The 24,501-nt window shown below is 42.0% G+C and overlaps 2 protein-coding genes across 2 annotated transcripts in view; one reads left to right on the forward strand and one right to left on the reverse strand.

The window, feature by feature from the left end:
• The first annotated feature begins 2,224 nt into the window (after positions 1 to 2,224).
• rps6 (ribosomal protein S6) lies at positions 2,225 to 6,108 on the forward strand. The gene is made up of 6 exons (XM_066720421.1): positions 2,225 to 2,329; positions 3,250 to 3,381; positions 3,886 to 4,096; positions 4,679 to 4,825; positions 5,670 to 5,827; positions 5,971 to 6,108. Exons 1-6 carry the CDS (start codon positions 2,324 to 2,326, stop codon positions 6,064 to 6,066), a joined length of 750 nt encoding a protein of 249 aa, XP_066576518.1. The 5' UTR covers positions 2,225 to 2,323; the 3' UTR covers positions 6,067 to 6,108.
• A 967-nt stretch (positions 6,109 to 7,075) lies between these two features.
• The window catches only part of dennd4c (DENN/MADD domain containing 4C), a 55,510-nt gene continuing 38,084 nt past the window's right edge, over positions 7,076 to 24,501 (reverse strand). The window contains exons 16-33 of the mRNA XM_066720422.1: positions 23,620 to 23,752; positions 21,759 to 21,965; positions 21,506 to 21,634; positions 20,753 to 20,900; positions 20,122 to 20,268; positions 17,626 to 17,751; positions 17,300 to 17,440; positions 15,483 to 16,624; positions 15,012 to 15,204; positions 14,645 to 14,748; positions 13,774 to 13,949; positions 12,592 to 12,774; positions 12,021 to 12,192; positions 11,397 to 11,645; positions 11,126 to 11,243; positions 10,444 to 10,597; positions 9,848 to 9,912; positions 7,076 to 9,572 (exon numbers count right to left, since the gene is read on the reverse strand). Of these exons, the coding sequence (XP_066576519.1) occupies positions 9,436 to 9,572; positions 9,848 to 9,912; positions 10,444 to 10,597; positions 11,126 to 11,243; positions 11,397 to 11,645; positions 12,021 to 12,192; positions 12,592 to 12,774; positions 13,774 to 13,949; positions 14,645 to 14,748; positions 15,012 to 15,204; positions 15,483 to 16,624; positions 17,300 to 17,440; positions 17,626 to 17,751; positions 20,122 to 20,268; positions 20,753 to 20,900; positions 21,506 to 21,634; positions 21,759 to 21,965; positions 23,620 to 23,752 (3,724 nt within the window). The 3' untranslated portion in view covers positions 7,076 to 9,435. The remainder of the gene's footprint in view (positions 9,573 to 9,847; positions 9,913 to 10,443; positions 10,598 to 11,125; positions 11,244 to 11,396; positions 11,646 to 12,020; positions 12,193 to 12,591; positions 12,775 to 13,773; positions 13,950 to 14,644; positions 14,749 to 15,011; positions 15,205 to 15,482; positions 16,625 to 17,299; positions 17,441 to 17,625; positions 17,752 to 20,121; positions 20,269 to 20,752; positions 20,901 to 21,505; positions 21,635 to 21,758; positions 21,966 to 23,619; positions 23,753 to 24,501) is intronic.

A 24,501-nucleotide genomic window follows, 5' to 3' on the forward strand; every position in this document is an offset into this window, starting at 1 on the left:
TGTCATATAAAGTTGTCCAGAGAAAACAATAGATTTCCTTTCTTTTTCATGTTATGTTTTTAAGATTATCTGCTGATAAACATTTTAACTGTTTCCCCCATTAAATCATATTATAATATTCTAAATTGTAAGTTCCCTGTTGTGCATGTCTATTCCAGTTTAATCATCAAGGCACTCAAGATACCATTGTATTCATATGATTAAGTATGTCATTGAAATCAGTACATGCCTCCCTCTTCACACATTGGTCTACAATCCCCCCTGTGTCTCACATCCTTTTAGAAATGCATAACAAAGGTGAACTTTTTTCTGTTTATACATTTTCCATCCTCTAAAAAGCATTTTCCACTGTGGTAATCTTGCACAATTTCATACCATACAATAATAAAGTGTTGTGTTTTTCAAAGCCACCTCATGGCTCTGACATTTACTGTAATTGTGTTAACTGCTATTTTGTTACAGTTAAAAAAACAAAAAACAACAACAACATTAAAGAGACAGTTAAGAGACATTACAATTACTTGTGTGCTATTATAATTATATATAGGCCGCATGTATCATAAAATATGTATTTTGTCAGAACTTATTACAAAATAGAATAATTATTTTCTGAATATATATATATATATATATATATATATATATATATATATATATATATATATATATATACAGTGAATTTATTACAAACTCACAATAAAAATAGCACTTCATGATTACTGGAACCCAGCAAATATTACATATTAAAAAAACAATAACATAATATGTTTTATAATATGCAAAATGACAAGCTCTTGTCTGTATATATTTCAGGTAGTTCATCATATTTGTAATTTAAATGTGTTTTGCTTTGTGGCTAAGTCCAGACCTGAAGTTAGGGGGGAAGAAAAGGAACATTTTTCAGTTTATCATGAAAAAAGGAGTCCACATCCTGCATAATTCACCTGACACCACAGTCAGCTCTGATTATTGCGTTACATCACCAAGGACTCTGTGTTCATTACATTGATAAGCGTTAATATTCTCTTACTGACATTAATATATAAACAGCTCATCATTTCTTATTCCCATATAACAGACTCAGTAGCATTTTTTGAATGAAAATGCAATAATACACTCTTTAAAATATAATAAAAGTTTATAGTGATCTGATTTTCTTTAGACTTTCAAATGGAATTTGATCTAAAGGACATCAGATAGTAAATAGTTAGACTTTTAGGCAACTTCTGCCCACATAATGGTAATGTTATGTAAGCAATGTGGTCCTGGTATTTCAGAAACAATAAATATTGCAGGAAAGAGGATATTTTGCAGGAAGCTGCTAATTGCAGACTTCCACAGTGTAGAACACCATGTCATAACTTTGGGCACAACAATGGAAACTGTTCGTAATATTTCCCTGTTTCACATTCCACAGACATATTTGTGTTTTACAATAAAAGGCTGTTTATTTGCTAAGAAACTGCAGAATAGGCAGTGTACTTTCTATACCACATCCACACTAGTCACAATTAAGGGAAAAAGGAAGGTAATACCCCCCCAACCCTATCCACACATGCTCATACTCACAAGATCATACTCACACATTTCACATTTCTGGCACCCTGCTGTACCCTGCCTTGTGTCCATCAGTTTGAGAGCACAGACAATATTGTGTTTCTTATGCTTTTAGTGATAATACTAATAGGAAGCACCAAATAAGAGACTTTCAAAATGTGGTGTAGTGTTTTTAATAATATAATATTACGCTTGGGGATTATTTTCCTTGTGCTCAAGCAGGAGAAGTACTAAAGTACTTTTCCATAATTTAACATGATGAAATATGCTCATGAGGGCAGTTGGGTGAAAGGCTTAATTTTCACTATAAATCACTATAAATATAAATAGACCCAGACCAAATGCAACTTTTAACCGACTTTCCATATACAGAAAATTAAAACTCTACTCTTGACGGCGCTTTTGTGATTTGCTACTGAGTTAAATACCTTTATGACAAAAGCCCAGGCTCTAGACTGGATAGTGAAAGTGCATACTGAATTCGTCATATTGGATCAAAGATGTTTATACGACAAGAACAATATTAGAACTGTATTTATTTCCGTCTAAGGTTTACGTATCATATTGTTTATTTCATTAGAACTATGTATGTATATGTATTCATCTCATTAGCAAGCAGCTTAAACTACTCGGCTTGCCAAGCCCAAATCTCGCGTTACTTTGGCTATGCGCGGTATCGCGATAGCGCTCCGTGGCTATGTGAGAGTGTGTGGCGGAAGTCCGGTCTCTTTTCGGTGGCGGACGTGAGCAGAGTCAGTCCGGCAGAATGAAGGTGAGGTCGGCTAAATGATTACTTGAACATGTTCGGATCTGCATTTACGTGGCCATACTTCAATAAAACAAAAGTCCGCAGTGTCCCTTACACGACAGCGATGCCGATGCTAAGGTTGGGGGTTGCGAAGCCAGAGATGTTTGTGGATTAAATCACTCGATAACGGCGCAGTTTGCGAGTGGGTAAAGATGGCTCCCTCCTGCAAGAGAAATGTGTAATAGAGGCTGTATCTGTTGCGTTTGCCACTGACAACCTATTTGTAACAGCAGTGTGTCGTCTTCTCTGATCGGTTGAATTCGTCATTCCCGGAGTATATTTTAGACGCCATTATTACATTGTGGAGATGCCGGTCCTGCTTATCAACAGTGTGGAAACACTGCACATTGTGGGCCTCACGCCACGACTGTGTGCGCCGAGACCGGCCTGCAGATCAGTGGAGACGTGCTTTTACATTTCTGTCCTTCACTCAGTTCCAGCTTCAGCTTAATTTCTAAAGTGGGTGTTGAGCCTAATTTCTTAAGTAGGTGTTGTAGGTTTCTCCTGAGGCTGCGATGAAGTATTTCCACTGGCTGCTCGGTTGTGAACTCGGTTACATGTACAGATACAACTTCTAAGCTTTCGTTTAGGTCAGTCGTGTGAAATTGTCTTTGCGTTAAAAACCCAGTGGGGTGTAACTTCATGCAGTGTGTTGTAATTGCACTTGGTCTGATTTGTACTTAGCCTTGTGAACCTTCATTAGCCCCAGTCAGTGCCAAACAGTTTAACACAGTCGACACCTGACTATTGTATTTTGCAGGTTGATGGAAATGATCTGAAAAGCCTGCTGGAAGAAACTGGCTGGCAAACCCATAACAAAAGCAATCTCAGATATTGAAGACTGTCAAACTAAACTTGTGTACCATGTCCTGCCTCTTTTCCAGCTGAACATCTCTTTCCCAGCCACTGGTTGCCAGAAGCTCATTGAAGTCGATGATGAGCGCAAGCTCCGCACCTTCTATGAGAAGCGCATGGCCACAGAGGTGGCGGCTGATCCTCTGGGTGATGAGTGGAAGGTGAGTGTACAGTTATCATGCTGCTGTGTTGTGCCCCACGAATGACACTTTATTTTGCTGGTACGGATGCTATAGCAAAAATGTTCAGTGTGTAAGATTGGCAGCAAGTGCATTTCAACACTTACTGTCCTTCAGAAAACCTTCAGGTCCATACCCTCTTGGGTGTGAAAGTGCATCTGTAAACCTGGTGTTGTCCAAGACGGCTGATAATACAGAAGCTACATTGATGTACGTGGCATTCTTTGGAGTCTTCTCTCTTGGACCTAACTAAGATGACCTTTTAGTTAACCTGAAGGCAGTGTTGAAATAGATGAGAGTATAAACAGACCAACCACTGTGATTTGCATGTTTGAAAGGAGTTTAGCTTTACAATCTGCTTAATCTGCTCCTTTCTAAACTATCAGGGGTTTTGGAGAGCCAGACGTGGCCAGGTGGCTGCTCCTGGCCTGTGAATGTGAGTTCTATCCAGCAAATCCTAAGACAAACCCTTGTATTGTAATGCAGGGCTACGTGGTCCGCATCAGCGGCGGGAACGACAAGCAGGGCTTCCCAATGAAGCAGGGTGTGCTGACCCACGGCCGTGTGCGTCTGCTGCTCAGCAAGGGCCACTCCTGCTACCGCCCCCGCAGGACCGGCGAGCGCAAACGCAAGTCTGTCCGTGGCTGCATCGTGGACGCCAATCTCAGCGTGCTCAACTTGGTCATCATCAAGAAAGGTGAGTGCAGGTGTTGTCTGTCAGTGATCCCTGCGGCTGCACCCTGAAATGTATTCAGTGTTTCAACCTTCTTATTGTGTTCATATAGTACAGGATATCCCTCCATGGCTTTTTGCCCTCTTTGGTAACGGGTGGTTTTGTTAGCCTATGGGTTAGTTGTAGATGGGACAATACTCTTCCAGGTTAATGCTGTGCCCAGAAAGCCAGTCAGCATTTTTTGTACACAAGTCCATTACATGGAGGGCACTGGAACTCAGGAGTGGGGAAGATTAATGTACAGGCCACACAGAGAAACCGTGAATACCCAGGTCACACTGGGAAGGTCTGCATAGGTTGTCTTATGTGAGCTGTGCTGTCTGACCTTAACTTTTGACTTTTTGTTAAAGCTTCAGAACTAAAATGGTAAAATGTTGTCTCTAAGCTTTGTAGTAAATGAGAAAAGCAGGTTCTCCGCTAACCTTTTGCCAAGTATGTGTAATATATGTAGATACCAGTTTGAGGTGGAACTAGGAAGAAAAAAAAAACACTGAGGCTTGGGTTGCTGATGTACTGGGCTGGACTAAAAGCAGTTCTGTAACTCAGGTGAGAAGGAGATCCCAGGGCTGACCGACAACACTGTCCCTCGCCGCCTGGGTCCCAAGAGGGCCAGCAAGATCCGCAAGCTCTTCAACCTGTCCAAAGAAGATGATGTGCGGCAGTATGTGGTGAGGAGACCCCTGACCAAGGAAGGTTGGTATAGCTGGCTTTTATTCCTACTGCAGTGTTGAATTGTATCTGTACACATTTATAGTGCACATAAAATGATTCCTGGGGGCCACATAATTGCAATATTGTAATATTGGAAGCGTTCTCTTTTTTTGTGGTACTTTGGGATGCAGCTAAATGCAATGCTTTTTTTTAAGGACCCTTTTGTACTTTGTTCAAACTCTGTGTATACATTGAAGGCTGTAATGCTGTTTCACTGGACACATTGCAAGTTGTAGGTAGTTTTCGAATAGTGTTGACTGGCTCCTTCAACTTTTGGAATCACTGATGTAACTTAAGTCCCACCCCAACAGAAATGCAAAAGATTCTATAGAGATGGGACAAAAAGCCAGAAATGTTTATATTGGCAATTAAAAAGTTCATATACAAAAGACCATCTTATTAAAAAGTAAATTTTATATTTTGTAGCATCTTTGTTTTAATAAACTCATTCATTCGAGAGGCTTTTTGTTCTTGGTTTCTTATTCCAAACCAGACATGTCGGTCCTTTGTCTTCAATTAATTGAACAGCCCTATAGGAATTGACACCAGACTCTTATCACACACCCATACAACCAGCTTCATTTGCAGAACTGTCATAAAATTCTCTGAAGTGTTGGATATGGAAATCGGTAGTTTGCAAAACACTATTTAGGCGAGCAGTCTCAAGGTGCATCACAGTTAATTAGCTGCAGTATGAATGTGTCCTTAGACCATCACCCGAGGGTATATTTCGACAGATTAACTGAAATTTGGTTTGAAACGCTGGACTTGCACTGCCAGAAATCAGGGTCAATCAGTGGCTTAATTGCTTTCTCCTGCTTCGTAGGTAAGAAGCCCAGAACCAAGGCTCCCAAGATCCAGCGTCTGGTGACCCCCCGTGTCCTGCAGCACAAGCGCCGGCGCATCGCTCTTAAGAAGCTGCGCACCCAGAAGAACAAGGAAGAGGCCTCTGAGTACGCCAAGCTGCTGGCCAAGAGGATGAAGGTACGATGCCGCCAGGGCTGTCCCACACTGTTTACGAATTCTCAGACACTTCTCCTTTTGCTTATGGGTTTGGTGGAAAGATGAAATTGTACATTTCAAATGCCACACTTGTGTACTGATATTTCTGTCCATTTTGGTAACAGGAGGCAAAGGAGAAGCGCCAGGAACAGATCGCAAAGAGACGTCGTCTTTCATCTCTGAGAGCCTCCACATCCAAGTCCGAATCCAGCCAGAAGTAAAATCTTCACCATGTAAAAATCAAATAAACAGTTTTGCTGAAACTTGGTGTATGATGTGATATTTCAGATGCTGCTTATGGGAATTTAACCTTCAAATGCTGTTAGCACTACCACCCAATCCTTGCAGAACTGGTCAGTCTTAAGAATTTCATTACTTAATGGACATCTGATTGTCAGGGGAAGATGTGGCATGTTGGTCTATGTACAGTGCCAGTGCAAACCTGGTAGCTGCAGTGTTAGACCTGTACACTTAGCTTACATTATTGCTGGAGGAATATCACACAGCTGGAGCATGCTCTGGTCATTTATCAATGTGTCAAGTCTACCATCTTGAGGTGTGGATGTAATAGATGACATTCCTGTGCATTGGAAAACTGGCTCAGGTGAGGCATGATCCACAGCATCAACGCAGCACTTGATTTCCCAAAGATCAAAGATCAAACCCTAGTCTTTGAGATGCTTATTTCGATCAACACCATTCAGGGGCTTGTATGAATCAAGGCTATGAAACCAGCTTACTGTAGGTCAAAGCTCATGTTAAATAAATCCTAACCCTTTTTTTGTAATTTGTAAGGGAGTGAGGTTTTTGTATGAGATCAGTTTTACTCCCGATTATATCGGAGCAGATGCCAGAAGTGTATACCACAACATAAACCATTCAAGTAATGAAACTTCAATGCAGTATTTTAGTTTATAGTAAAAATACATGCCTGTATCACCTAGGCAAACAGTTTGCCATGAACTCCCAATGGTTACAGTGCAATTTCAGTGCTTTAAAACCAGTGCAGGAGGATGATCTTGATGATCTTCAAATGCAGAGCCATGGTCTTCAGCCCAATACCAGGTCCTGTAAATAGGACATACCTGACCAGCAGACCAACACTTCTAATAGTACTGAGATTGTTTCCCATTGAATTACACCAGAGCAAAGGCCATGTTTCCATTACATTTTAAGTAATTCACCTTTAAAATGCATTCACCCCTCCTTGCAAAAAGAAGCCAGAGGACATTGTGTAACTCAGAACTCATTTATTGCATTAAAGTTTCTGTATAGACAAATTCACATCCACTAACACCTGATTTCAAAGGACACACTAACCATTGATTGAATGTTTTTTTCTGAAGGGAATTGTTTAACTATACATATTCTAAACGAGCGCATCAATTCTAAAACTGGAGAAAAAATATAAAATATACAATTGAATGTGCTGGAATCACTTTATCACAATGCTTCAGAAGAAATAAAAGAAACCCAGCGAGGGCTGTTCAATGTACAAATCCTAGCAGTGCAATTTGACAACAATAATAATCTCAACAAACAAAATAGGGTTCAATAGATCAAACTGGCTTGGCTTTCTGGTCTCCAAGTAGGGCCACCTAAATTGATAAACCCAAGATGAGTATCGTGAAGGGACAGAATCGGCACCCTTAGTGTAGCTTGTAAGAGTCCTTAGTGCTTAACTAGTTTTTGTTGCTTAATGTTTGGCCAGTGTAACATGATGAATATTGTCCATTTTCTTTTAGCCTTAAATCATGCGAGGATGCGAGGGTCTAAACAGTTTTAAAATCAACTTTGGGAGTTGGGGGGGACAACAAATGAACTAGTTAGGATGTCGGACTCAGTTTAAAAGCTTTTACCAGGAAACTGTTTTGCCACGGTCTCTAACTGCAGTCTACACAAATCCTCCTTCAAACAAGGAGTAGTCAGTATGATCTAGATTGCCAACCATCCCCTGGGCTGATTGATATTCAGCTGAATGAGGGCGTTGCTTATTTTCTTTATGGAAAAATTAATAGTAGTTTAAAATGTACATAAAATTAATTTGTTAATTGAGATTTTGTTTTAGGAAAGGGTCCATGCTGTATGCTGCAAAAAGACTGCTTGCTGGTCTACCATTTTGATAAGGGAGGAAAAAATTATAATCTTCCCATTAGACTTTGATTGTGGAGTTCAAGGGCGAAGGTGCAATTTCAGACGGGAATGACATAATTTCTATGGCAAACATCATGGAAGGAGCCACGGAGCTGTAGTTTTGACATAACAGCTTTTTTTTGTTTTAATCAGTAGTTTCTTGACTGGTTCATTTCCCTTAAGATTTACCACCCTCATAGGTAAAGGTTGCCCTAACACTCACAGTGATGAGACGAGAGAAGGTCCTTGCCCTTAGTATCCCACACTTGGACTGTCTGCCACTTTTAAAGGCAGCACAGAGACGGATAATGCAAAGCACGGATCAAGAGGCTGGAATGTTTTTAACAAAGTGGATCGATTGTCTGAAGGTACAATCCGTTCTCAACAACGGTCGACTCCGTTCCCATCCAAGTCGAGCGTCAACTACACAATATACACAACAGTATAAAAATATCTCCATCCAAAACCCCCACCCCCATCAAGTAATCGAGAACTGCAGGTGCACTGTACCCCTGCACACAGGCCACTCGTATTGAAGACGCAAATCTTAGAAATACACAGTCACGAGGGAGAGGGGACGCCCCCTCACTGTAAAGGCAACCCTGGTTCAGAATCTTTTTTCATTAAAAAAATATTCATAATAAAAAAAAAAAAAACAGATAATGAAAAACCAAACAACCAACCATCTATCATGAAAGTGTGAAAAAATACATTGATGTTTTAGGTCTTTACTGTTTTTTAGGTCTTTACTGTATTTTTACGGTTTCTAATTTTTCTCAAGTATTCTAGTGTGAGTAGCTGAAGGTCAGAGAGTTTCTTGGGACTTTAGGTGCTATGGGCTCATGCAGGGGAATGTGCTCAATACGAGACAGTAAGGCAGAGCCAACCAAAAACCCACTCCATCCCAGCTAGTCCCAGAGAGGATAAAGCAGCTTTTGTATTTGTGTTATTGAAAGACTCCTACTTTTTTCCTTTTAATAATTTGCGTGGAAATGTAAGGTTAAAACTATTTTTTGGGAGACTAATTTCAGTAAAAATCAACTCCCTTTATGCTTCAAAAGCCATCTCCTTTCACAAAACGATATTATTTCTACAAGCACATGGCTAATAAAAAGTCAGGGTTTACAGTGTGTGTATTTGTCGGTTTAATACGCGCACGCGCACACGCACACGCACACGCATTAATACCAGGAGGAAACAATTCTGGAATGGTTGCAAGTCTCAGGTAGACCAAGTCATACGCTATAATGAGGCAGAAGCAAAAGACTTTCAGTATTGTAAAAGTACCATCTTGTCTATCTTTGGGTGATATTTTCCAGACCTTTTAAAAACAACTCTACGGATAACTCCTCCCTCTATCCTCCTGCCCAGAGAGGGCGGGGGTGGTGCCACTGTAGTAGGTCCTGGGCCATCGCTGCTCTAGTGGTCTTGTTCCTTCAGGTGGAGCCCCGGCCCTGTCAGATGACCGGCGCCCCGAAGCACTTCAGACACCACTGGATGCTGCTGCCGGGGGGGGCATCGATGATGTGCAGGGCCTTCAGCTGCTCTGGGCTCAGCTCATCGTAGGCCACCTTGTACTCGCGGTCAAAAGCCTCTGTAAAGACAGCCATCCAGCACACAGTCAGATTTAGACACGTAAAATGCATGCAATATGTTTTTAGGTCAGTCACAACATATCTGAAAAGTATTCCCAGAGGACAGAACACTGAAATTGTGCTGCTTCAAAATCAGCAAGTATAGTTTAAATGAACAATGTTGATTAAACTAAGTGAATCAGGGAGTACTTTCAACTACAATTGTGTAATAGAATAATGAGATCCACGGGATTCCCCAAATAATCAAAGTATGTAAAAGTAATCATCTACTTACCAATATCAATGTTCTCTCGACCTAGAGACACTAGTGATAAGAAGAGGATCTCTCTGTAAATACTCCTGGAAGACAAAGACAAGGAATTGTACAATGGTTGCTTGGGGGTATAGATCATGCATCATTGACTTTACTGGTGTATTGTGAACAGTTATTTTGCAGACAACCAAACACATATCACATATGGCTTTTAAAAGTGTCGGAATCCTCCTACTACAGAAAGCACTGCAAATAACACTCCCATCACAAATGTACTGAATGAACATGGCCTAATACAGTAATGCCTCCTCAGATTGGAATATTTTGTGTGTTTTGCTTTCAAGAATGTGAAACAGAGAACAGATTTTATATAACAGAAATCCAGTTTCATCATCTCCTACATGACCCCTCCCTCCATCACTAAGTGACACATGATGAGGACTCACTAAGGCTTCCCAAAGACTATTGTAACAAACTAAGAAAACAATTGGCTGAGCATCACATTACTGTAAACTTCATCCTGTTCTTATGAAGCCCACAGCCTGATCTATACTCAAGATGACAAATGGCTGATTGTGGTCTCTCAAACAGATCATGCTCTCTGCCTTGGTCCGGACCTTTGGCGTTTGATGTCCGGGTGTTTCTTGATCTCTCGGAGGAGGAGGTTGATGGGTCCGTACACATCGTTGGTCTGGATGCTTCTCACGATGCTGTTGAGCAGGGCCCTGGTGTCCTGGTGATCTGTTGGAGACAACGAGGCCTTCTTCTGCACTGTGGGAGGACAGAGAGGAAACACACCAGCGTCAGAGCACGGTCATTCCAACAGTAAGTTCACATCAACACAATCCATGCGCTTTCTTTAAAAGGCATTCAATAATTGCTTTGTAGATAACCTTGGCACTAGAGAGAGGTTTTTCACACAAATGCAAATTTTCTTCCATTATTAGAAATAGACCAAAACAAATATTTTTAATTTGAGCACTACAAAGATTAAGCTTTTCCTAACATTACAAATTCTACAGTTTATATCAGAGGCAACTATAATATGTAAGAACATTTGGATTTTGATTAACACAAAGGATGATCAACAGTGCCAGGAAAGTAAAGCCCTCTTTAGCCTTTAGCCAAGTCTTACTTTAACATGCATTTGAATTAAATTTGAAATGTTTAAGCAAATCTAAATCTACAATGTCTCCCATACTGAACTACTAGACTAAATTAAAGGAATTTCATGTTTCTGCCAGTACTGTGTAGACTGCTGTGGTAGACCATGTTGAGGGGTGAATAAAGTTTACTCACACAGGCTCCTCCAGCGTAGATACAGCGGCTCTCCCGACTCCTGGTGCAGGTTGATGTTGTCCCACAGCAGCTGGACGTACACCTGCTTGCTGTCCTGAGACAGGGACGTCTGAGGGAGCTGTCCAGAAACACAGCACAGTCAGCGCAGCAAAAGATTAATTCCTAGGAACCAAAACTCTAATGCTAACCCAGAATTGAAATAGACCAATGAAGAATTGATGAAAAGGAAGGGAACAAATATTTCAAATAGGTTTGTGTGTGTTGGGCTGACCTGCACTCCGTTGTTGCAGTGCTCAGAGGTGAGGATGAGACCAGGCAGGTTGCTGGGCAGGTCCAGCCTCCTGAAGTACCACACCAGGTTCCAGAAGATGATGGGGTGCTGGTTGAGGAACTTTTGAGTGTAAATAACCTGGTCCCCCTCGTTCTCCAGCAGAGACTCCAGCTCCTTACGAAGCACCAGAGGGCTGAGGTAGGGCACAGACACTGGCAGGGGGTTGGGCCTCTTCTGACCCAGGGTGTCCTGGAAACAAAATACCCCATTCACAGAAGTTGACACAACTCAGCAACACCTGAATTTATTTTTTCGTACTCTTTCCCAATTAAAGTAATATATGTTAAACTATACTAATAAGTGACAATATTTCTATGCTATGTCAAACAGTTTGTCCAAATATCCACAATTTCCACATACACATTATTCCCTCCCTTATCATGAATTAACCTGCTTCAACATCCTCAGAGATAACAGTGCTATGGACAGTGGGGTCATGCAGACAATTGAATTGAATTAGGAAAATAGGGTTGGGGGAATAGTGCGATATTTCCTATAACACGTTAGTTCTTGAGGAGGTAAAAACCACAAAGAATACATCTACATGTGGATAAGGCCACTCACCGACACCTCTTGCAGGCTGTTGGGCAGGCTGGTGGTTGAGACGCCATGGGAGGGCCGCTGGGAGAGGTCCATGTTCTGTAGGGGTCCCCCTATACTGTTGCTGCGTGTCAGAGATGCCCCCTTCTTGACACTCAGCCCCAATGGGTCCATTTGCACCACCAGTCCGCCCACACTGTGAAGAAAACCAGGGAGGGGAAGAGCTTTAGTAAGACTGGGCTGGCAGGCGTGATCCCGAAATTAGACAGCCCAACCTCCAGACAGCACTCACACAGGCCTGTGTAATACAGTTGCATGGTTGTAAGATCTGATACACAAATAGTATTGTAGCCAGATGATACAGTTTTTTTTAGTGATAAAGACTGACGGATACGGATTGGAGATTATTTACAGTCCTGTAGATTGGGTAGAATATTAGGGAACCCACACTTGTGGACCTCAGCCATACATCACACAGAACCCTTTTCCTATAACTCTATTCACTGAGGCATTAATATGGCAATTCCACTTTAGCTTCCAATGCCATCGTATTAAAAGAGAGCAGATACCCTTCACATCACTCCTGACAAGTTACCTTTTCGGTTTAGCAGCACTCTTCTCTAAGCTCCCCAGTGGCCCGTCTTGCGGAGGATCTGCAAAGCTGATCAGGTCAGCGGTGGGAACAGGAGCTCCAGCTTTTGGCTCTGCTGGCTCTGTTGCTATGGGCACATTGTTGCTGTGTATACTGTCTCCAGAGGTGCTGGGCTTTAGGAAGAAGCTGTGCAGGAAAATAAATATATGGAAAAAACAATTTCAGACATGGCTTTAAATAATAGAAATATGCACCGATCAGCCATAACATTATGACCACCTGCCTAATATTGTGTAGGTCCCCATTTTGCCGCCAAAACAGCCCTGACCCGTCGAGGCATGGACGTTAGCAGCAGATCCTTTAAGTCCTGTAAGTTGCGAGGTGGGGCCTCCATGGATTGGACTTGTTTGTCCAGCACATCCCACAGATGCTCGATTGGATTGAGATCTGGGGAATTTGGATGCCAAGTCAACACCTTGAACTCATGATTAATCAGACCAGGCTACCTTCTTCCATTGCTCCGTGGTCCAGTTCTGATGCTCACGTGCCCATTGTAGGCGCTTTCGGCAGTGGACAGGGGTCAGCACGGGCACCTTGACTGGTCTGCGGCTACGTAGCCCCATACGCAACAAACTGCGATGCACTGTGTTGTTCTGACACCTTTCAATCAGAACCAGCATTAACGTTTTCAGCAATTTGAGCTACAGTAGCTCGTCTGTTGGATCGGACCACACGTGCCAGCCTTCGCTCCCCACGTGCATCAGTGAGCCTTGGCCGCCCATGACCATGTCGCCGGTTCACCGCTTTTCCTTCCTTGGACCACTTTTGATAGGTACGAACCACTGCAGACTGGGAACACCCACAAGAGCTGCAGTTTTGGAGACGCTCTGACCCAGTCGTCTAGCTATCACAATTTGGCCCTTGTCAAAGTCACTCAGATCCTTACGCTTGCCCATTTTTCCTGCTTCTAACACATCAACTTTGAGGACAAAATGTTCACTTGCTGCCTAATATATCCCACCCACTGACAGGTGCCATAATAATGAGATTATCAGTGTTATTCACTTCACCTGTCAGTGGTCATAATGTTATGGCTGATCGATGTATAACACTGCTACTGGTCGTATCTGTGAATATTGCCCGTTCTAAGATGTTTTGTAGTCTTTGCATTTGTAAAGGGCTCACCTGGCAGTGCCTCGGAGGTCCTTGAACTCGATGTTGAGCAGGGGGAGGAAGGTCCTCCTGCAGAAGGGACAGGTGGTATTCAGGTTGGAGTCGTCAGCTGTCCAGCCAGCCATGATCTCCTCGTCATACACCACGGCCTCACAGGCCCGGCACTGAGAGCAGCTCGACATCAGCACCTGCGCGGGGACACGGACACGGGCATGCCTTACACTCCTGACACTAACCACCCCAAGCAGGGAATGGAAGGAAACTACAGAAGAGGTTTGCTGCTGAAATAAGTTACCGTGCCATCTCTACTGAACATCCCAGTGTGTTAGAGAAGAGGTCTTGGAGTGAGTTACACTTCAGCCGTTTACAGTTAAGAAAAGTGTCCCGGATGGAATGAAAATTACTCAACTGCTACAAAGCATGGGGGAGGCATAATGCTATATTTTGAGTCACCAGCTCACACCTCTTTAATTATATATAATCTTATAATGATATGCTCAGCCTACATAATTAAAAATAATAATAATACCTTCATAACACTAAGACACAGTGCTCAGAGTCTGATTCCAAGCAGTCCAAAAACGCACAGCTGTTGAGACGAGTATTGAAACAGCCTTATTTAACCCTTGCCCAGTCAACAGCTTTACTGTGGTGTCTGTGTCTGCAGCCATAGAAATAGGAACCATCAGAATCTCAGGGTATTTTAAGGAAGAAAAAACAAACAAAAAAGGTGCAATATTTACACTTTTACTGCAGTTTGAGCTTACATGTGCAGAATTTGCTGATAGTACTGAATACAAAATGCTATAAATGAACAATAGGACATGTAGATCTGACGGAATAACCAGAGAGGTTTTACACCCCCGCTGTTTGACCTCCTCACCTCCAGGGCGCAGTTCTGATAGATGCTGGAAGTGCTGGCGTGGTGAGAGGAATTCTGCTCCGATTTCTCCGACTCCGGTCCCTTCACACACCGTCCGGCAACGTCTGCACACAGAGAGACGACCACAAGACCTCAAACAAGTATAGCCACTTTAACATTACACATCATGCATTAAAACAAAAGTCACCCTAATAGCAGTAATGTATCTGAACTTTGCTTTACTTAAATCAATAGTTGCATTTCCTATAATGTGTTTCAATGTGAAATTATGGTTGCTGCTCCACTTTAAGTCGATTTCCATACCAAAAAATCAGTCTGTGCATTATGTGTCAGAAAGAGAGGGACAGAGGAAAGGATAGATGCTCACAGGGCGGGTGCTGTAGTCTCCCTGCATCACTGCTGCTGCTGCTGCTGCCCAGGCTAGTGCTGCTCTGGGTCAGGCCGTTGGAGGCCAGGCCTGGTATCAATCCCCTGGAGGTGGGGCTGTCCCCCCCACTCCTAGATAGGAGGTGCTCCTCCAGCCCTACAGGAAAGCTGCCCTCCCCCTGTACGTGTTCCTCCTGCCACACACACAAACCAGGGAGAGAACATTAGTGATGATACCAGTGGAAATTAATTCATATTCAGTACTGCCCGAGAACAAAGTCACACATTTTTGTGTATAATTGATAATTACAATACAGGTGGTGAAAGTGAAGGTGTATTGGGCCGAAAGGGGAAAAAAATCAATCTGTAACAGTTTGGTTTAGGTTTAAATCGTATCTACAAACACGGAGTGAAAGTTTCTTGATGATGGCTAATTTTCCTCCTCAAGAGATGAACACCCTGCCATGCTCACCTCGTCATCCGAGTAGGAGTACGCTGAAGCCACAGCTCCCCACACTTTGCTGGCCACATTAGCAGCTTGCTTCATGCTTGACTTGAACACGTCCATCTTGGGCCCAGACAGCAGGCTGTCCATCTTGATGCCAGAGATGCTATTGATGACGGAGCCCAGTGAGCCGTGCTGGGACGTGCGTACAAGGGACGTGAGTGAAGAACGCTGATTCTGGGCCTGATTAGAGCTTTTGGGCTTCCCTGTGAAGGTCTTGGACCTGGCTACAGTCGGGCCAGGCTTTGAGACATCACTGACAGAAGTGGGTGTCTTCACGGGAGGGGAGGGGAGGCTGGACCGGCGCTCATGGGCCTTGACTGGCTCTGACTGGGCCACCATCTCCTTTATGTCACCCTGGTGTAGCTCCATGCTGGAGGACTTGGTGCCTAGAGGGCTTTTGAGGTTCATGTACATCTCAATCTCATCAGCCAGGTTCCTGGATACCACAAGTGGTACACCTCTGTCCTCGCTCTGGACTGAGACAACATCTGCACTCTCAGAAGCGAGCAGAGACAAGGGGTCGGCCCCTACTTGTACATCTTCCCTCTCCACCGCCTTAGAGTATAAGCTGCTTCTCTTGGTAGAGTCTTTTTCTGTAACTTCACTCCTCAGCACCACCTCTGAGACTCGCTGGGAAAGAGCTGGCTCACTGGGGGTGGTTCCTGTAGTGGCATCGCTCGCACCAAGCTCTGTTGGTTCTGGAGACACACTGCTCTCTTCTGACAGCCTGTCAAATGAAGTCCTCATATCCTCCTCTGAATCTTGCTGCTGCTGCTGCCCGGACTCCAGCCCCTTGAAGGAGGTGCTCGCAGGTGGTGGGGTTTTGGTGCCAGAGAATGCAGCTGCAAGGATCTTGGCGTCAGCCCCCATTTTGATGGCGATCTCGTCAACGCTCATATCCAGGCTGCCCTTCTTCAGCAGGATGCCCGTCCGGCTCTCCGCGCTGAAGCTGCAGCTCCGCTCTGTGAATGGCTTTGGTCGCTGTGGTCGCTGCTGCGGAGGCCCAGTGTCAGCAGGGCTGCGTGGGGGTGTAGGGAGGCCCTCCTCTGTGAACACCGCATCCTCACTGGCACCTTGGGATGAGAAGAGTGGCCCAGCGGTGCTGCCTGAAGAGACCATGCAGAAATCACAAGCAGAATGATTTTAATATACGGCTTTTAGAAATACTACAAGAAACTAATGTTAGAAAGTTTATAATATTGGTATACAAATATTAAAAAATATTAACAACCCATACTCAGTGCATCTGACAAAAAATGAAGGCAGATGGAGATCTTATGGAAGAAATCCAAAGAAGGGTGCATGGTATTGAAAGGAAATCTACCTTTTTACCTGAAGAGAAAAGTATTTGATAAATGCATACTACCAATGCTCACATATGGCTCCAAAACCTGGTCAATAAATGCTAAAATGATACAGAAACTGCAAACACAAATACGCATGGAAAGATGTATACTTTGAATAACAAGACAAAAATACATGACAGCACTAAAAGAGCAAGACACATTGCAAGAACAGATAGAAAGAAAGCAATCATTTGGATCCCAAAAGATGAAACCTAGAAGACAACTACATAAAAGATGGGAAGATGAAACACAAATTGCTTGCGCGACATGGAAAAGGGCAGCTACGGATCGAAGCATATATATATATATATATATATATATATATATATATATAAGCACTCAAGTTTCTACTTTGGTCAACTTTGCTTATTTCTGCTAAATGTAATGTTTTAAGTGTTCTACGTTGATGCAGTCAATAAGGAAAGCCTCACTTACCGCTGGGTACTCTGCCAGCTCCACTGTCCATGCTACCAGTGGACAGCTTGACAATGCTGTGTCCCGAGGTTGGCATGTCCACAGGGCTGGGGGGCTCTGCCACAACGAGCACGCTGTCCTGAGACTCTGCCACATCCTCCCCTGCCAAGACAGTGCATTCACAGATTGAAAGCTTGTTGTTCTTTCTGGGCTTCGGGTCATACCCTCTATGGTTTGTTTCTGGTTTTGTACACAAGCTCACACACACACACACACACACACACACACACACACACCTATGATTACAGACTATGAAACACAAAGCTCATGCAGAGTGCTGTCCTTACCGTTTTGCTTGGTTTTTGACTTGCTGGATGGGTCAGCCTCTGGGAGAGAAGCCATGGCCTGTGGTTTGTCCGAAACCTCCTGCCGCAGCTCATCCTTCGACCCGTAGCCCTGGTCCGACTGACCGCCTGCAGCAGAGGAAGAGCCATTCAGTCAATCACCATATCAACACATTTGCCATGGAGACATTAATCACAGTTATTGTATTGTGATGTGTGTGCTTACTGGACTATCACAGTATAAAAAGACTAAACTTGAGAGAGAAAAAAAACAAAAAAACTACTGGGCATGGCAAAAACAAAAAGGTAGACTTGCTTTAACAATTGAGCATTTCTGTCAGGCATTAGCGAATATATGATTGAAATAAAACCTGAAAAATAAAATGCAGCACTGAATAATAACCCTTTCAAGTATTAAACAAAGTGTCTGATCTGTCATGATTAACTTTCATAATGGAGGAAATGGACTGCCAGTGTAATGTTATTTTGGGTACACACTGCATTCAGATTGTTGCTTAATTTAAAGCAAATACATTACGATTGTCAAGTAGCCAGTGTCAGAACTATACATATATATATATAAAACATACAAAATATAATATTAAACTAATCAATTCTATAAAATTCCTCTTCAATATTGTCCGACAGACCAGGCTTGTTTCAGACACAAATTTACTACAAGGAGCAGAAAAGATTTTCTAAACAAGATAAAACTTGCATATTTCAAAGGAGTAGGTATCTTAGGATTTATTTAATACTTGTTGGGAATATAAACCGAATGCCTTTTTCCTCATTGTTCAGATGTGTGCATGTCATATTTTATGAGAAAGAAACTAGAAATTAGACTAATATTACAATTGCCTCTTGAAAACAACCTCATAAATCATAGAGCAGTGCTAAATGTTTACAATATACATTAAATGTTCCTGTTAAATATGGTTGCAGTAGTGTTTCAATATGAAGGCTGTTGGGGAATTATACAAGTACTGGCAAATTGCCACGTACATCTGTGGTACACTACTATTGTATAAATATGTATTCCCATGCTAATCAAGATTTGACCATTAAGTTATTTGTTTATGATAAAATATTTGAATTTTGACAAATGATTATGTTTCCTTTAAATCAAATAGTTTATGCAGTACTTAAATTTAATTATGTTAGGTTTTAACTAAATAATTGGAGAGTGCCCTACTAAACTCTTCTGTACTGAGGAAGCAGGAGAATGTTATAATTATGTCGGTTTTCTATAATAACAATTTCACCCAGTCTAACCTAAGGCATCCTTACTATACATTACATTAAGTATTGCATTGTGATTTAATAGGGAACAAACATCTTAATCACTATCTGAACTGCTTACACAGTCAATTAAACTGAGTTTCTGGTAAATGGGTAATTTAACATTTATAATGCAGAACTAGACCCCATTGGGATTTTTAAGTAATTAAAAACTAGATTTTTTTTTATAGGAAACGGATTATAAAGTCAGATACAAGTCTATTGGATTAATACATATTGTATGTCAATTATAAATCTAAATCTTATGTCTCCTAAAAAAATAATTTCAATATCTGATCTCAATAGCAGTGCCGTTTTTATTTTAGAAATGCAGAATACAGCCACATTTCTACAATCTGCATTTACTTTTTCCATAAACAATATTAAAATGAAAATCAATTAAAATTAAGATATTTTCAAACCAAGCATGTCACCGCACCAATACACTAAAGCAAAAGTGCCAAGAAAACATTGAGTGCCTTTAAAAGGTTTTCAGTCTCTTGTAACTTTGTAAATGCTCCCCCACCCAAAAAAAAAAGCATAATGACTTTAGAAAGTAACATGAGAATCAACTCAGAGAGAAAGCGAGAGAGAAAAAGAGCAAGAGAGCTTGTGTTGATGGGATGAGTTAGTATTGAGGCAAAATGCCATTCAATTATTTTGTCTTCTGAAATCTAGTCTTGCCAAGACTAAATCATTAATAATGCAAACATGCTTGTCGTTAAAGTACAATGAGTGAGTGGATTGTGCTCATGACACAGAAACAGCAAATCTGTAGAGGGACTATTACCTTAAGCAGCACTTAATAGAGGAACACAACCCCCAGTCCCTTCCAAAGCTTCCTTTCACACATGCCTTTGCCAAAGCCAAGGACACATGCAGCACTAAGAGACAGCACAGAGAGCAGAAGCAAGGATACGCAGTCCAAAGGAGGGACACTTCAGTTATAAGGGAGAGACAGAGACAGAGACAGATTTCTGGCTGCCGTCACATTTCAAAACGTTAAATCTGGAACCAAGAGGTCTTTTGGGAAAGCAAAGGATTAAGATAAATTAGTATTTTAAAAGAAGGAAACATTAAAGAAATCAGGTTGGAAAGAATTCTACAAATAAAAAAAAAAAACTATTTTAGTATTTTTAAGATTATAAGCACTGCACCAAACAGAGATCCTTGCCACCACGTTCAGGAGTGTGGAGAGTGGAGGTTGCCGTCCCATACCTGTGATGCAGTGATTGTCCGGCTCGTTTACGACAACGAGGCTCCTGACGAACAGCGTGTGCTCCCCCCCGTTGGTGTCGTTGACGCTGTCTGCACTGCTGTGGCTACTCCGGTCCCCATCACTCCTACCGGGGCCATCGACTGCAGCTGCAGGACACAGTTAGTCAGAAGGGCCCAGCGCCATGTCACGACACGGCCAGAGCCAGAAACAAGCCCTACATTTGTATGGGTGCTCACAGGCTCCCATACAAACATAGTGCTCGTTTCTGTTGAGGTGGCAGCTATGCAAGATCTTTTTGGATCTGAGTGAATCATTCGAGCTCTTGTTTACAAGGAATTGAATGCAGAGCTGAGTTTCTTCATTCTGTATGTGCTTTGACGGTCATGAGCCAGTAGATGGCAGAACAGATTCAGAAACATGCTGGGACAGAGCTGAAGGTCTGGCAATGCGGTCTTTATGTCTCGGTGCAGTCAGTTCTTCATTGCAAAGTACTCTTCCATGGCACAACTTTGTGAAAGGTGGGGTCTCTGTAGGCTCAGGGTGTTTATCACACAGGGGATGGTAGGAGAGAGACAGGGTCAAAGGAAAATACTGGCTTTTTTGAGAAATGAGATCACTGGTAGTGGTTACCTGTGGTGATTAGGATGGGTCTTTTTGAGGGAGATGTCTTGCGGAGTGCCTGTTTAAACTGCACCACCCCTCGCACAACATTGCGCACCTTGGTCCACATGAAATGGCCACTTCGGTTCTGACTTGGCCATGGGCTCTCTAGAACCGCCTGCAGGGGGAAAGGGATGAGAGGGCTAGAATTTCTTACTGCAGGATTACAGAATCTATGAAAGGGTAACAAACTAAACAAAATAAAACAAAACTGATGGTACTGAAACACTGATATTACAGGCGATATGTAGACTTATAATACAAGTACTACCAGTTTCATGTGCATGAAAAGAGATCAAGTGTTATATCAAAAGATAATTCTGTATTTTTTAAGATTCAGGAAGAATACTTTTTTCACACGGTGGTAAAATACAGCACCAGCAGAGGAATCTGATCTAGCCATTGGGACTAACTCCTAAACCAGAGAGATATCAATCTTACACAAAAAAAAAAAAAAAAATAGTGCCAGGATCAGCACTTTTGTATGATGATTGTATTAAAATACACACACACAAACAGGGATAGCAGGCAGAAAACAATACCTGTATTGTTCTCCAAATAATCTTGGAGCAAGCAAACCAGTTTCTCTAATCTGGAGAGCACTGTTGTAGCATGATTATTTGGGTGCCCACTTCTAAGACAGTGCAATTTGAGATAGTGGTAGATTGAGTTACTCCCCTCACTCAATAAATCACATTATGATATCTGGAGTCCAGGCAGTACCTTATTGTAATAGCCATAGGTGATGGCATTAGGCCGGACTCCAGCCTTCCTCATCTCAAAGTGAACTCGCACCGCCATGACAGGCATGCTCCAGATTCCACACAACTGCATCACCACACGGTAGCACACCTGCAAACAAGGAGCGAGGAGAGACATCTTGACTTAAAGTGCTGCAGTATGGAAGGCATCCCTTTAAAATCAGTGTTCACCAAACAAAACAAAAATCACACATTTCAAAGGAAAACACACTTGCCTCGTCAAGGACCTCGACTTCAGTGTTGCTCATCTTGACGATGACTTCGTAGGCCTGCTGCATGGCCCTGACCTTGGAGTGGGAGGCCCTCACACAGGCCGGCAGGCAGATGAACCACAGGCTGTAGCAGTGGCTGAACAGGCACTTTGCCCACAGGGGAGGGTTGGCATAAAAGCGCTTTGCCATTTTGGAGGCTGATTTGATCTCCTGAAACAAGACAGCAGCACAATATCATCAAATCTTCTGTAAGCCAAAGAAATCCATAGACTCTCACCCTCTCTCCTCTTCCTGTAGCTACTCTGTTAATATACCCACAGCTACATCACTCTGCATTGAATAAACGAGCAATAAAACAATGTAACATCAGATCACTTTGAATCATTTTGAACATTTATGTACTGCAGCTGAAAACAACACAAATTATCAGAGACCACTCTATCCAGATATGAAATATACATTTTAATTTATTAATATTTTAATATAAAATCTGTGAATATAGTAGTGTGTGTTCACATTCACATACAATTCAGATCATAGCTATACATTTCCAGTCCTAGGAGGAAACATTTCATTGTGTAGAATTCACTGAATAATGTAATACTTACGGAAAGAGACTGGGAAATTAGGTCAATTTAATGGACTTGAGAATTAAAATAAATAAATGAGGAGACCAGTCTCCTTTTGGGGGACTGGTTTCCATGATTTGTTTTCCAGATTTGTCTAAAGGGATCCCAGAGAGTATATGGGTATTGGAGAATATATGGATGTGGAATTTGTGAGCCAATTCAGGCTTTATCTCCCTAGTCAAATATGAAACAATAGCATTCTAAAAATAATGAGGTTCAATAGTAAACAGCACATTGTTCTAACGATTCTCTTCATACCCATAAACAATGCAACAACATCCTGTCCGCCCTGAATCAGCCACAACTCCCTACTGAACAAGACAACAGCTGAGAGAGCTCTCACTGTACCGACACTGCAAAGCAAGATCTACTGTAAATCGGGGTCAGTTTCCAATGCTGCAGCTCATTGTCAACATACTCTAAATTCCCAGTTTTACCAATTACTTAAAGGTGTGCTTTAACCTGGCAGAATGGAGGTCTTGAGCAAGTTATTTCATGTGACAATCAATTCTCATGTCGTTCCATTGCGGTTTAGTTTAAGCTGGATAATTGTTACGCTTTCCCTAAGCACAGCTGCAGAAATAATGACTCACACAAGGACCAGGAACAAAAGTAAACATCTCCTCTTTCCTCAGACTTAAGAAGGAAAAGTGATATTCGATATAGTCCAAAAATCTATTTCTCATACAATACATTTTTCATCAGTCTATCCAATTCCCAGTTGTCCTGTTTAAATTGCTTTAATCTCAGTTGACTAATGTAGAGCATTGTTACCGTTTCATGTAACCCCCTTGTTACATACTGTAATGAAAAAATAGTAGCACTGAAAATAGCCAACATTCAGCATTTTTAAAAAGATGTATATATATACACATAAATACATACATATAAAATACTTTCAATCTCTGCTTTTACCCCAGAAACGTATTAATGGTATGTCCAGCTATAGACTAGCTATTATCCTTGGTTTGCCTGAAAATACTATGCCTTCTGCTATTGAGTTCTAACAAAATGCATTGTTAGTAAGAGAATGTGTAAGTTGTATTATTTTACACAGCAGCTGAGCTAACAATCCCAGAGCTGCAAATAAACAGTGTCCATTTCTCCAGCCATCCAGCTAGAGAGCTCCACTGTAAGACCACTAAGGGTGACGTTTGTGGAGAACATTGTTGACATGAAGAGGGCAAGTCTTCTGTTGAAGGCCTATGTTACCTGCTGTGAGGCCTGCAACTCACCTGCTTAGTTCTTTTAGCCAGGAGAGCAGGGCTGCTGGACACACTGCCACCTACTGCCCTTCGGCTCAGGGAGGGCCGCAGCTCCTGGGGCCGGTCAAACAGCTCCAGCTGTAACCGAGGGAAGTTTGTATAGCTGAAACCAGATGAGAAAGAGATGCCTTACTGTCAGGTTACTTGTGTTACAATCAAACAATTAAAGTGAGAGGGGTACTCTAGCTCAGGGGTTCCCAAACATTTTCTGCCCTAGGACCCCTTTGCCAACCAGATTCTGGCTGAGGACCCCCACCTACAACAAAATGCCACATTATACTACGTTAATAAAATAAAAAAAATGGAGAACATAGAACCTTATCCTTAGCTGAAAAGTTCAGACCATAGACCACCTAGCGCCCCCTCACAGACCCCAGTTTGGAAACCTCTGCTTTAGTTAGTGGTTCAATTTTTTTGTATTGATGTGCATTCCATGTTTCACACAGATTATTTTATTTTACCTCAGTAGTGAGTATTAAGATGCAGCCTTCCCTGAATTTATTCTTACCATGTTAAGAGGCTTTTCCCAGTCTGAGAAACTTGCAGTCAGGCTTCTAAATCCAATTGTATTTGTCAATATACAATAATAATATCAGAGCACAGTAAATTATATTAATTTTAAACTGCACTTGGAGAAAATCCATGTGTAGCTTTACAGCTTGATCATTTATCTTGATTCCTGGCAGTAATTAAATTCAGTTTTATACACACAAATACAAACACAAACGGAGCCAAGACACCAAACTATTTACAACCTCCCCTACTATTCAACAACAAAAAGCTCACTTCTTCCATCTCTGGTTCAAGCTATGACTGCAGAAACCTCTAAGCCTAAGCCTTTCTAAATAGTAC

Source organism: Amia ocellicauda, chromosome 13, assembly GCF_036373705.1.
Source record: "Amia ocellicauda isolate fAmiCal2 chromosome 13, fAmiCal2.hap1, whole genome shotgun sequence".
Taxonomy (NCBI): domain Eukaryota; kingdom Metazoa; phylum Chordata; class Actinopteri; order Amiiformes; family Amiidae; genus Amia; species Amia ocellicauda.

Bases quoted from the DNA above. Each gene is read 5' to 3' on its own strand.
- rps6 (XM_066720421.1), top strand. The intron at 3,382-3,885 runs GTGAGTGTACAG...ATTGTAATGCAG, and splicing joins CTCTGGGTGATGAGTGGAAG to GGCTACGTGGTCCGCATCAG. The intron at 4,097-4,678 runs GTGAGTGCAGGT...TCTGTAACTCAG, and splicing joins CTTGGTCATCATCAAGAAAG to GTGAGAAGGAGATCCCAGGG.